At 41.4% G+C, this 14,793-nt stretch overlaps 1 protein-coding gene across 2 annotated transcripts in view; it reads right to left on the bottom strand.

Moving 5' to 3' along the window:
- Nucleotides 1-14,793, bottom strand: part of ATP8B4 (ATPase phospholipid transporting 8B4 (putative)) — a 393,898-nt gene that overhangs the window by 30,438 nt on the left and 348,667 nt on the right. For both annotated transcript variants that reach the window (XM_089670310.1, XM_089670311.1), the window contains 3 exons: nucleotides 12,971-13,076; nucleotides 12,739-12,886; nucleotides 4,234-4,417 (listed from right to left, as the gene is read on the bottom strand). In XM_089670310.1, the coding sequence (XP_089526436.1) occupies nucleotides 4,234-4,417; nucleotides 12,739-12,886; nucleotides 12,971-13,076 (438 nt within the window). The remainder of the gene's footprint in view (nucleotides 1-4,233; nucleotides 4,418-12,738; nucleotides 12,887-12,970; nucleotides 13,077-14,793) is intronic.

The following is a 14,793-nucleotide window of genomic DNA, read 5'->3' as shown; positions in this document are numbered from 1 at the left end:
CACTGTATAAATTAACCCCTTGTAGTAGTGATTAACTGCAACTGAACTACAGGTATTTGTTTTTGTACTATAGAGGGCTAATTTTTGTTTTTTAACCCCATCATGACAGGTGATACAGAAAGCATGCTGCTGCATCTAATTGTGTTCATGACAGCAGGCGCAGGTAGCTTGCACCAAGTCTATAACATGGGACTCATTGTCATGCATAATATTATATAATGGTCCTGTCTGAAAATCTGCAAAACAGTGTTTTAGTCCTTTTACATAATTTCTTTAAATATTTTGATCTCTAAGTCTGATATGTACCAGATTCAACCTCTATAAGCAGGGCTTTTTTTCAGCAGGAATGTGGGGGTATGCAGTTCCGGCACCTCCAGCACTGAATGCATGTAATGGCAAGGGATGCTGGCTGCTGGGGATCTTTTGCTGCTGGGAGGATATATTATTGCAAGGGGGGGGTCTATTGTGCTGGGGAGGTCTGTTGATGCTGGCAGGGGATCTATTGTTGCTGAGGGTCAATTGTTAATAGGATGGATCTACAGTTGAGTGGGATCTAATATTGCTGAATGGTGGGGGATCTATTGTTGCTTGGGGTGGGTCTTATGTTGCCAGGGGGGTCAGTTGTAGATATGATGGATCTCCTGTTGAGAGAGGGGTCTAATATTGCCGACAGCTGAGGAGATCTATTGTTGTTGGGGGCATTTATTGTTTCCAGGGGCATCTATTGTTGCTGTGGGGTCTCTATTGCCGGGGGATCTATTGCTGCCAGGGGAACTATTGTTGCTGAAGAGGATCTATTGTTACTGGGGATCTATTGTTGCTGGCTTCAGGGGATCTATTTTTCTGCTCTTGTTATCATTACCTTTTCCATACAAATTACTCAGCACCACAAAATGATACTTGGTTCTGTATTCTCTAAAATGGTGTTACTTGGGGGTGGAACCAAGGAACAGTGCTCAGAGGTAGGTAAGGGGTGAAGACAAGGGAATGACTTGGAAAGGGAGAGTTCCTGCACCTACTGTCTGAAAAAAAAAAGCCCAGTCTATAAGTATATATATATATACACACATCGTTTCTGTTTTTCTGAGTGGATTAGATTTTGTGCCCTAATCATATAGCTGGTTATTTATATTTGCCACTGTATATAGAGATTCAAGAACAATTTTTTTTAACTTTACATATTAACTAAATTGCACACCACACTTTTTTTTTTTTTTTTTTACTTCTAGCTATGTTGTGTATTTTTTGTTCTGCTTTGTAATAATTTGTACAGTTGTGTGATGTTAATGTAAAGTTTAAGTTTTTTATTCTTCAATTTGAGTGTAACATTCTGTTCATTAACTTTTTATAAATAAAAGAACAAATGGCATATTGAGCATTTTCTCCGAATTATCGATTAATAGAAACAAGAATCGGCCAACTAATTGATATTAAAAAGAATTGTTAGTTGCAGCCCTAGTTCTAATCTTTCTCCACTCTATCCAAAACTTAAAAAAAAAAGGTTGTGCCTTTAGTTATACTTTAATAAAGTTCTTTGTTCCTTTAAAAAAGTTTCTAATATACTTGAGACTGTCCTGTGCTCAAACAAAGCATTATTAGATATCATTCTCGGAGATTTTAACATCCCTATTAATGTCAACAACCCGGCTACATCCCAACTCTTCAACTTAACCTCATCTCTTTGCACTCCCTACAACCTCACAAACATCCCCTTTCCTCTCTCTGATCACAATCTCATCACCTTCACAGTGTCCTCATCTTCAAACACCTATCCCTCCAAGCAGCAAACAATTACCCGCAGAAACTTTCACAACTTGAACCCTGCTCCTTTCCATTCTGCAACTGACCGCCTCTATGACAGAATCTCTCCCCTGTCCTGCCCCGACCTGGCCACTGCTGTCTACAACAATTCCCTTTCATCCACATTAGACTCACTTGCTCCTCTAACAACACGAAGCATCAGGCCCCGACCGTTACAACCTTGGCAGACTGACGACACCAGAAATCTTAAATGACATAGTCGTGTGCTGGAGCGATTGTGGCGTAAAACCAAATCCCAGCAAGCATTCACCCTATATAAATCTGCTTTCTCAACATACAATTCCTCCCTTCACGCTGCCAAACAAGCCTACTATGTCACTCTTATTAATACCTTGTCATCCAGTCCTTGTCGTCTCTTCTCTACTTTTAACTCTCTACTTTTTCCACCTCCACCCAGTACCTCACTCACTGCTCACGAGATTGCAAATTATTTCAAAAACAAGATTGACGCAATTCGTAGGGGCATCGCCGCTGCACAGACACCCATCCCACTTAGCATACCTTATACTAAACCTCCCTCAACACTTTCCCCTTTTGACCTTGCTACTACCGAAGAGGTCACTAAGGTTTTCTCAGAAGCCCGTCTCACTACTTGCCCCCTGGATCCTGTCCCCTCACAACTACTACGGTCACCCTCTTCTTCCATCCTATGCTTCCTCACTCACATCTTCAATCTTTCCCTCTCTACTGGTGCCTTCCCCTCCCCTCTAAAGCATGCACACATCACTCCCATACTTAAAAAGCCCTCCCTGGACCCCACCAACCTGAATAACTTAAGACCAATCTCCCTGCTGCCATTTACCTCTAAACTCCTAGAACCCCTAGTGTACAATCGCCTGAGCTCCCACCTCACCGATAACAACAACCTTCTTAACCCCTTACAGTCTGGCTTTCGCTCACTCCACTCCACTGAAAATGCCCTACTAAAACTCACCAATGATCTACTAACTGCTAAAACCAATGGCCACTACTCTGTACTCTTACTACTTGACCTCTCTGCAGCTTTTGATATGGTTGACCATCCCCTCCTCCTCAAAAAACTCCACTCTCTTGGTCTCAGAGACTCTGCTCTCTCCTGGTTCTCCTACCTATTGCAGCGCTCCTTCAGCGTTACCTATAATGCTGCCTCCTCCTCTTCACCCCCTCTTTCTGTAGGGGTCCCTCAAGGTTCCGTCCTTGGACCCCTTCTCTTCCATCTACACCTCCTCCCTTGGTCACTTGATAAACCCCCACAGCTTTAAGTACCATCTCTATGCTGATGACACACAAATCTATCTTTCTACCTCTCACCTCACCCCTTCAGTCTCCTCTCGCATTGCTAACCTACTAAGCGACATATCGGCATGAATGTCACTCCACTTCCTCAAACTCAATCTTTCCAAAACGGGAGCTCTTAGTATTCCCCCCAGCCCGTGCCCCCTCCCCTGACTTCTTCATCAAGATCAATAACACAATAATCATTCCCTCCCCTCATGCCAGGGTACTAGGTGTAATCCTAGACTCCCATCTGTCCTTTCAGTCCCAAATCCATTCACTGTCCAAATCTTGTAGACTTCACCTCCGTAACATCTCCAAGATAGGCCCGTTCCTAACCTCGGAAACCACTAAGCAACTTATTCACTCCCTTGTTATATCTCGCCTTGACTATTGTAACTCCCTCCTCATTGGCCTACTGAATCACAGGCTATCCCCTCTTCAGTCTATCATGAATGCTGCTGCCAGACTAATCCACCTTAATAACCGTTCTGTATCTGCCACCCCTCTCTGCCAATCCCTCCACTGGCTTCCCATTGCCCAATGGATAAAATTCAAAACATTAACAATAACGTATAAAGCCATTTATAACTCTGCCCCAAATTACATCACCGATCTTGTTTTCAAATATCACCCAAACCGTACTTTCCGCTCCTCGCAAGACCTCCTACTCTCTAGCTTCCTTGGCTCCTCCCATGCTTGTCTCCAGGACTTTTCCTGAGCTTCCCCCATCCTCTGGAACTCTCTACCCCAATTTATCAGACTATCGCCTACTCTGCTCACTTTCAGGCGATCTCTGAAAACCTATCTCTTCAGGAAAGCCTATCCTGCCCTCAGCTAATAATGGAATCTTCTCCTCTTCCAACCAGTCCATCCCCCACAGTTACTACCTTTTGTACCACTAGCCCCTCCCTCCTAGATTATAAGCTCCAAGGAGCAGGGCCCTCCTTTCCCTCTTGTATTGAACTGTATTGTCTCCCGTTATATTGTAAAGCACTGAGCAAACTGTTGGCGCTATATAAATCCTGTATAATAATAATAATACTTGTAGTACCAGTTTACAGAAAAATAGTCACATTTGTATTTAAATTTGAGAATACCAATAATGTTTAGCCTTAAGTAACATAAAATTGTCAACCTCTGTAATAAATGGCTTACTTTTTATCATACTGATATCATTGGCACCATCCCCTATGGCCAAGGTAACTGCTTTTTTATACTTTTTCACTAGTTCCACCACTTGTGCTTTTTGAAGAGGAGTGACTCTGCAGCAGATCACAGTCTTGCACATACATGCGATCTCCAAGAAATCTTTCTCCATGTCTGCTTCTAAGGCATGTGCCTGTAGTAAAGAGAAGTATCCTCTATTATTATGTACTTAATGGTAAAGCAAACCTAATCTTTCTTACAATGTGTCACAAAACAATGTTACCCGTTTTTAACAATTGCAAGGGAAGCAAAATAAATACATTTAGCATATCACTGGTGCCTAAATGCAGAAGGTATTTACATTTGACCAATAAAACCAAGCAAATAATTTATTTATGTATCATCAGGACCTTAACGGGTCTACCTGACTCGTAAACCTTTAGAATGTCTGTTAGCTTGACAGGTTTATGTTCGAAGACCCCCTACTGCCACTGAATTTAATACATTTTGCTTTATAAAATACAGTATATCCAACAGATAAACTATCAAAACTAATTTCAGGAGTTTGTAAATACACCAGTATCTATCCTCTTCTGTGATAGGATCAGCACCAATGCCCATACAACAGTTAAAGCTGAACTCCAGGAACCATCTTTATTGCCAATTTATTTTATTATTGCTTGCCAGGATATAATTATCTGTATTTTATGTCTGAGTAGAGATGAGTTTGGGCTTCCCCCGAACTCATCTTTAGCAAAACCCAGAACTTGCACCCTTTTCTTTACTCCAATGAGTTGGAGGCCTGGAATGGCCAAGTCCACAGCTCACTGAAGTAAAAAGCATGGAGTTCAGCTAGAGATGAGTTTGGATACAAGGCATACTCTCATTGGAAGAGGTGGAGAGAAGGGGCGGACAAGGTCACAATCTACCTCCACCTTCAATCCTCCCAGGAACAAGTGTCCTTCTAAAGCTCCATATGGACAACACAATCAATTCCTGCAAATAAAATATATTTTTACATATTTTCAGCATTTAAAAAGCAATTAGGAATTCCACAAGATTACTTAGCAGTGCCATGCCTTCATCATGGTAACACAGCATTTTTACCATTGAAACATTGCCAATAACTAATAGCTTTGGAAACAATGCAGTTCTAGTGCTTAATATTGTACCTGTGCTGCAGAATTGCAAATCTTCACAATGATCACTTTAGCCATGCTGCAGTGTGCCCCTACTAACAGTCTCCCCTTTAAATATAGCAACTGTAACACTGCAGCTCTGGTAATACAAAACTCTGTAATGATGCCTAACTGGGAAACAAGTAGTTCCCTTAAAGTGTTACTAAACCCAGGACCCTGCATTCACTATATCTGGTCTCCCACAGTACACAAACAAGGAAATGCATTTATTTTAGTATATATAAACTGCTAAATACCTTTTCTCATCAGCAGTATGTAGCAGTCTTGCGACTTCTATCAGAGTCCAGCTGAGCACTGGTTAAAGATTAAAGGAGGGGCTTTCATTCTCCTCTGACTGTCCTATGAGGCTGCATGATCTCTGACTCCCTGTCTGGACAGAACTGACTGGACCTGTGCCGATCATATGCACCCTCTCCCCCCCCCCAAAAAAAAATAATAATACATTTCTAGCAATACACACCAAACTGAGCATGTGCAGTGCTTCCTAGGGTTCTGTACTATCAGCAGATGGATTGGGGACTGTGGAAGAAGGGGAGGATCAGAGAAGACATGATCAAACAGCCTTTTTACACAGTGTGGAGGATTAACCCCTTAAGTTCCACAGTGAGTAAAACAAGCATGCTTTACTACATGTACAGACTTATTTTTCTGTTGAGGGTTTAGTAATACTTAAACTGCACTAGCAATGATCATCTAAAACACATCTTGCAATGTCTTCTTTAGTAGCAAACTACCCTTAGTAGAATGCATTATCATGTTACATCTCTTCTAAAACTGTCTTAGCATTGTACATCTGGTAGTGTAGATCTCTATGGAGGCTCTGCTAACATGTCATCCTATGATTATTTTTCTTCTGTAGTTACGTGGCACCTCTGATAAATATTAATTTCTAGTAAAATAGCATCTATATTAAACAGGAATTGAACTGTATCTGAGCACCACAAACTAAAAACACTATTTAATCCATTTTGATATGCCCAGCAAACTAACCCAGTCATTCATGTCTCCATGCTTTATTTATTTATTTTTAGAAATCACTTTTTTGAGAAACACAAAAAGCATTTCTAGCCATGGCCAACTTGAGTATGGACAGATAATGTAGTATTTACTTCCTGGAACTCACCTGACCTTAGGCCAGGCATTCTTGCTTGAAAAGCCCCTCTGCCAGATATATAAAAAAAAAGGTCCATACCTGGTCGGTCTGGAATCACTTCCGACATTCCTCGAAATCTACCTCTTATCTCTGATCTGTCATATTACTCGCTGTCTTTTCATGGATATCCAGTTTTATTTCTCCTCATAGTGCTTGGGTTATACCCCCCCTTTCTCCCCCCCTTTTTTTCTCTTCTTTTCTTCTACCCATGTTTACTGGCTACTACACTTTTGTTCAGACTTCCACATGTTTGTCTGGTTATAACCATATTTTTGTTATGTGTGTTCCCGTTGGTCTCCCCTCTGATGATGTGCTATGCACAAAAGGCCTAAGGAGGAACCAACAGAGCGTGACGTCACAGTCGCCGGAGCCACAAGGAAGCCCGGCAGCCATTTTAACTAAGGGTCTGTATCAGTGCTTTTTAAACTGCTAACTATTTGAAGCTTTATACTACCCTGTTTGATAATCACCTATTCATTCAATAAATATACTACACTATTGGGCACCTGTTTTTTGGCTCCTACTGGAGCTAACTAATTTGCAGGATACCCTTAATGTGATCCACCACCACCAGAGGGAGGGAGCCCTGGAACCAGGCTGAGCACCCATCCAACCTTAAGGGGACCTCTGGACCTAGCAACCATACCATACATCTTCCAAGGCAGGATGACCAATCTATAGAAGGAAGCTCACTCACTCCGCCATACCTAAGAAATCCTGGTGGATATTAATTATATGCGCATCCGGTGAGTGTGCAATTCTATTATTGGTTCCTGCTTTAACGCCTGTCCTGGAAACCTGCTAAAGTGGATCATTTGAATTACATGCATATTTATGAACTTTTAATCATATATATATATCTTTTATTTATATTTAATCTTTGAAAATCAGTTATCAATCTCTCCTAATCATTTTAAGCGCTGCACTTTACGTATGCTGTCTTTGTATAAGGTTTACTGTGATTACCTTCAGTGCAATAGCCGCTGACACAAGAGCACTCACTTTGTATATATATGCTGTATCTGACGAAGGTTTCCTTCTTGCTCTCATTGTTGAAAGCCCTCCCCATGTGAAGGACTTTTGATGTTTCCTATGTTAATGGTAATAGCATACACATGAGCTTTCACGCTATGCATTTTGTGGGACAATTTCCTGCCTCAAGCCCTGTTTAGTAGGGTAGTTATACTTGTTTGTTATTCACCTAACAGAGAATTACCACGTTGTAGTTTGTTATGTCTTATGCACCATTATGTATGGCCTACGGGTACTGATATTATGTATTGTACCCAATGCGGATCTAAGCCTGAACCTTATGATCCTTCTGTTATCCCTTTTTCATCCCTTTTATGTACACCTGTTACAGCAAAAATCTAATAAACAAAGATAAAACATTTAAAAAATGCCTATGAAGACTCCTGGGATGTATGACATCACTTTGGCCTAGGCCAGAAACCAGGAAACAGCTGAAGAGATGTAAAAAATAGAGTTTAAAACAAGTAAAAATACTATACCTTTCTGCCCATTTACTAAAACTGGTAACATAAGGATTAAAAAGAGCTAATGTTGATTGTGAGCGTTTAGTTCCGCTTTAGCATGTGTCCCTGGTAAACATTTCTAGTAATAAGTGGATAAGGGCATGGCAAGTCAATGAGAAGGATTTAGGGTTCCTGATGGTCTGTGTCTATAGGCTCCTTATTCAGTCCTAGACACACAGACACACACACATATAAGGGTTGGACCAAAAACATGGAAACACTACACAGGACTGAGCTTGAGCTCTGCAGTCACTTTTGCAGCAGCTGTTTTCTTACTCTGGGTCACAATCCTGAGAAATGCCCTTTTGTCTCTTTCGGTCAGTTGACAGATGACGTTTTCTCAGAAACTGTATATGTTGTCATAACTTTTTATACTGTACCTTGTGACATGGCAATTAAATTGGCAACTTCAGTAACAGAGGTACCAGCTAAGCGGACACCAACAATTTGCTCTCTTTGAAGCTCAGTAAGCTCTGACATGACTCCGTATTACTAGCAGCGCATGCAATGAATGATGAAATTGAGGCATCCCACCTGTTAGCTAGGTGTCTCATCACACAGCGGAAGCAAAAGAATGTTACATCACTTCTGCTTTCAACGTGACACATGCCACACTTTCACAACTGCAAATGATGTAGTGTTTCCATTTTTTTTTTTTGTCTAACCCTTGTATATGCACACAGTAACAAGTAAAGCCATACATTCGACAACCATACAGTTACTATAGAACTATGAGTCCTCATCAAAGTAAGTTATGAATGTGGCTACATGTGGCACTGCCCACAACTAAAAGAAAAAAGTCTGTTTTACTGTGGAACTAAACCTAACATATGGAATAATTGAAGCAGAACCATGTATTTGCTTGATAAAAATAACTTACAGTTAATTCAGATCAACTTTCCCTGCTCTCTAGACTTGACTATGATCTTCCCTGTGGAACAGTTTATCATTGTTTGGTCTATTAGGTCAAACATAACAATGAGGTGAATGGTTCACTACAGGCGTTCTCTTCACTGTCCCGTGTTCCAGTATTAGTACAAGAAACACATTCCCTAATCAAAACACATTTCTTTGGCAAGACAACAAGCTCTCATCGTACTGGAATCCCACTGGAAAGATTTTAACCATAGTACACTAGATATCAGACTTGTATTAAATACTTTAAAGGTCAGTTTGAGCTCTTACTTTTACAAGAAAGGAAACTTGCGCAGCTGTAAAGCAGCGCCATATCTACTGTTCAGTACCAAACACATTTTAATACAGACAATACATTTAGCTAACTGAAATAATATTATTATTATTATTATTATTAATAATAATCATAAGCAAATAAATAATGCAAAAAAAGGCTCTGATGGACCCACACAAAGCAGATGCACGACAACTTAAATCATAGGCAACTTGATACAGAGAGATCAGGAAGATCAGAGAGATTATTCCCTCTAGGTTGGCGTCAAATAATCTTAGACGTTTATTTCTCAACTTGCAGATGCCAGTGGACAAGTCAGGGGGTAGGGCTATCCTCTCCTTGGACACTGCAAAGGCTTTTGATAGTGTGGAATAGCCCTACTTCTGGGAGGTGTTATATAGATTTGGACTGGGGGACAAGTTTATCAACTGGGTCCGAACACTGTGCTCCGCTCATAGGGCCAGACTGCGTAAAAAACAATGGCCGTTCCGCACCTTTTCACCTGTACAGAGGCACTCAGCAGGGATGCCCTGTCGCCCCTACTATTTGCACTGGCCATTATGGCCTCCCCACTAGCTCTGATGTCGCTTATTACTAAATTTGGTAACTACTCCGGTTTTTCCATCAACTGGAATACGTCTGCCCTTATGCCTTTAGATCCATTGACTGCCCCCTTGCCTGATTGTGCCCAACAGATTCCCATTGTCTCTTCCTTCAAATATTTGGGGATGGTGGTTTCTCCGTAACCAGCCCAATACCTCTCACTGAATTTGGCTACCCTGCTGAATGAACATAAGGTGAAATGTGCAAGTTGGTACAAACTTTCCCTATCTGTGGTGGGGAGAGTTAACCTGAAAAAGATGTTTTGGGCTCCACAGCTCCGATATATAGTTCACAATTCTTCTATTTGGAAACCAAAGAAATAGTTTTCCCATCTAGACTCCCAATTTAGGGGCTTAATTTGGAAAAAAAAGCAGGCTAGAATTTGGCTTTTGACACTGCAATATGCGAAAGACAAGGGTGGGTTGGCTGTTCCACACCCTAGAATATATTTTTTAGTGGCACAGTTTCAGCAGCTGGTTGGCTGGAGGATAGTGGGTAATGCGGATCCTGTCAACAAGTTACTTACATTGACCGATCTCTCTCTCTCAGCAATTTCTCACCTGCAGATAGCATTGCCCACTTTGCCTCCTACTTGTCCCACTGCTATCCTATTGCGGAAGGTTTGGAGTGCTCTTAAGTCCTTCTTAGGTATCACAGGATACCTGGATACTACTCCCATATGGAGTAATCCTTCATATCCAGAACTGGCCAAACTGGAAGGGTTTCAGGCCTGGAGACAGCATGGGATACATTTTATGGGCCAACTATTCCTTGACTCTGTCTTCAAATCTTTTGCACAATTACGCTCTGAATTTACATTATCCCACAGACAATTCTTTCAATGCCTGCAATTGAGTCATGCATTACGAACTCAGGAACAATCCATTAGTCTGCATAAGTCAGATTTGTCTCTTTTGGGGGAGGTTGCCCGAGCCACCAAGAGAATGGGATTACTTTCCTGGATATATGTATCACTGCTATGCACTATACAAAATCATACTAACCTTAGAAGTACAGCCCAATAGGCAATAGACTTAGGGGAGATTGATGGTGAGCAATGGGACATGGTGCTAGAATCTGTACCCATAATCGCTTTGTCCGAAGAGCACAGGCTTATTCAACTGTTTATACTCCAGAGAAATTGTATAACTGGGGCAGGAGAGACACACCCTTATGTCCAAAATGTAAACTACACCACAGAGACTTCATTCATATGCTTTAGCATTGTCCAAAGCTCACTAGATATTGGACTGAGTTTATACGTACCATCTCCTTAGTTTCCCAATCATCTGTTCAGCTAGATCCTGTCATATGCCTCTTAGGAGCAGTAGATGCCGAACAGTACCAATCAGGAGTATATGTTATTGATTCTCACCTACTATACCTTGCTTGAAAACTTATTGCCAGATATTGGATGTCATCCTCCTCTCCGACATGTAAACAATGGCCAGAATATGTCAACATCCTACTTCTAAGAGAACAACTCACTTATCACCACCAGAACGCCCAGCGTAAATTTGAGTCAATCTGGCTGGGTTGGCTAGATGTACCGGGGCTGGCCCCATCTCAACTAGTTATACAGAGGCTCCTTCAATTGTAGACCTAATCTGTCATTATAGAGCTATATTTTTTTTATTGTAGTCCCACACTGACCTCAGTTCGTAGATAACTCCACCTGTTTGTTTATTGGTTAAATTTAACTCTATTCACTAAACAAAACTCAGGATCACACACTGCAAGGGTGTGAACTTTGCCATTGAAATCCATGTAACCTACTGTCCATGCGTTTTTGATGCATAAAAAAAACCCATACTGGACTGCATGTGGTTTGAACTGACCCCCTTCAAGTCAACCAACCTCAGGTGAATAACAGACCATAGAATGGCCAGGAGGAGTTTTCTATATGACCCTGTGGTGTGGTCATATCTCCCAAATGCAGCCTTGGGTACTGTTACTCTGCTAAGCACACCTCGAATAGCAACATAACCTAGCTAACTTCTCGCCATAGACAATATCTCCTTTCTGTAATAAAACACAATTTTTATTGTTTGTATGTGCGGCTTTTGTCCTTGCTTAGCAGAACTTAAACAGTCCCTGTCATTAAAAAAAGAGCTCAACTCCCATGAACAGCAGCTCCTCCTATTCTCCTGCATAAGCTGTGTTGTCAACCAGCAAGATGTTATAGAGCGAGCAAGCACATATTTTGAGAAGGTATCAAATGATGATCAGGAGCTATTTTGTAGATGTTGAGAGTGTTCCAATTGGGAGCAAAGGTGGTTAAATGTGGTAACCGGTTCTTTGTATATAATAGCAACCATTTCTGAAATAACATCCTCCATCTAACATTAGACATCAAAGTGGTTGTAAACCCTTACCTATACACAGTGAAGTGACTGGCCTCAGGAGATAATACAGTGGTGAAACAAACCCTCTTAAATAAGTTGTACCTGTTTATTTATAGCCATTTGTCATTTACAGCCATTTGTCCTGTACATCCTTGTAAAACACACACACACGAAAAATGCTGAGGCTGTTAATCACAGGCTGTGTTCTGGAGATCCCTCCCCTTTCACCTTTTAGCCTCTAGGTGTCAGGAAATCTTGCCAGAAGGGATTCATGCTGATAGCAGAGGACTCAGACATCAGACAGAAATGACACTTTTTGAAATGCTTTGGAGAGAGGCAAGTAAACACTATAGAAAAATATGTTTTGTTCATATTTCATTTCTGACGTTTGCAACCACTTTAAGCAAGCAATGGGGTTGGGGTTTTTGCCACAGTGCAGGGTGAAAAGGACACTATTTAGCTTTTTGTCAGCGATTATGGCAGCCCTTACCAGACTGTGTCCATTTATGACTAAGGCATATTCACTAGTTACAGTTTCCTCATACACAGATTCAAGCTTTATGTCGTTCATTTTCTCAGAGAATTGGTGGCCATTGAAAAGGCTTCTGCTTTGTCCAAATGTTGCTTCCTTAGCTTTCCTTGATGACGGAAAAAAAATAAGTTAGTTAGTGTAATACAGACCATGTGATTTAAAAATCATAATCAAAAGGACTGCCAGATACCTTAGTTCTTCTCGAACCTCTGTTACTGTGCGACCAGATATTACAAACATATCATTCATGTCATCTGTGAGCATGTGGCAAGAATAACCAATGTTCATTGCAGTTTCTAGGAAAAAAAATATTCTAATGATTTCTATATAAAAGAAAGAGAATGATACATAAACTGCAGAAACTACAAAGCAACTCATTCACTCCCTTATCATATCATGACTTGACTACTGCAACTCCTCGCTGGCCTACCCCAACACAGACTATCCCCGCTTCAGTCTATCCTGAATTCTGCGGCCAGACTCATCCACCTTACCGCTCCATATCCGCCAACCCCCTCTGACAATCCCTCCACTGGCTTCCGATTGCCCAAAGCATAAAATTCAAAATATTAACATTGTCGTACGAAGCTGTTCATAACACTGCCCCAAACTACATCACCGACCTGATATCCATCTACCACCCAAAACGCACTCTCTGCTCCTCACAAGACCTCCTACTTTCCAGTTCCCTGGTCTCCTCCTCCCATGTCTGTCTCCAGGACCTCTCCAGGGCTTCCCCCATCCTCTGGAACTCACTACCCCAATCCCTCAGACTGTCACCTACCCTCCTCACCTTTAGGCGCACCCTGAAAACCCATCTCTTTAGAGAAGCCTACCCCGCCCTCACCTAATTGCTGATCTCCTCTGCTCTTCCCACCACTCCATCCCCCACAGCTATTTCCTCCTGTACCACTCTCCCCTCTCTCCTAGATTGTAAAATCCAAGGAGCAGGGCCCTCGAACCCCTCATGTACTGTATTGTTACTGTACTGTCTCGTGTACTGTCTCCCATTATAATGTACAGAGCTGAGCAAACTGTTGGCGCTATATAAATACTGTATAATAATAATAATAACTGGAAGACAAAGACTATAAAGATTAAGAGTGCACTCACACTGGCAGTTTAAACCCTACCTGGTTCACCCCCTTCACCTGGTTCATTTGTTCATTTGTGTAGTATGAGCACTCTAAATTGCGCCCAGGACCACATGGAAGAGGTGAACCTGGTCATGGTTCACTTATGGTCAGAAACGGTTCCCCTATGAGTGCAAGCCGGCACAAAAAGATAACTGAGAAAATAAGTAGGATCACGGTGGTCTGGTTGGCAGAGGTGATGTTGTAAGCGTGTCTGGGAACAATTGCTTAGCCCAGTGTAAGTGATGACCAGTAAGGAAGTGAGGAAAATCACATTCAGGCACCATTAAATTTAACCATGCCCTGTTTGGACACCATCTATATGCACCCTAAGATGCATATAGATGATGTCCAGGGCCTTAGAACACCACATAATGATGTCTTCATGTCACATCTTTCAACATTAGCTCTTCCAGTCTAAATTATGGGTTTTCACTTTCTACACATAGGTAGTTCTTTGATACACAACCATTTGCTGAGATGCCAAAGCTAGAGCACTATCCAACCTTTTGGGCTTAAAATCAGCAGCACCATCTTCAACTGCTGTATTTCTGTCAGTGAGAAAATATTTCTCAATTTTTTTAAGTTAACAAAGAACTACCTCAAAACCTATTACTTTGTATGAATAGAGGAGTATTAGTAAGCATCATATGTAAGATATACGTAATTCCAGAGCCCTGTTGTTAAAGCATATGTCTGGGCAAAATTAGGACAAAAACACATTCAGCACATTTCTGCAAGTACAGTTAGGGCCCAATCACAATAGAAAGATGTGCAGGAAATCTGTGTTCTGTGTGGGTTTCCTGCACTGCATTCAGGATGCACTGCCTTGCAGTCTGCAGAAGGTGTATGTGCAATGTTAACAACACTCCAAACACAC

Source organism: Staurois parvus, unplaced genomic scaffold (assembly GCF_062004578.1).
Source record: "Staurois parvus isolate SC_StPar_1 unplaced genomic scaffold, SC_StPar_1.0 ptg000089l, whole genome shotgun sequence".
Lineage (NCBI taxonomy): Eukaryota > Metazoa > Chordata > Amphibia > Anura > Ranidae > Staurois > Staurois parvus.
This window is presented reverse-complemented; position numbering and strand designations above follow the sequence as displayed.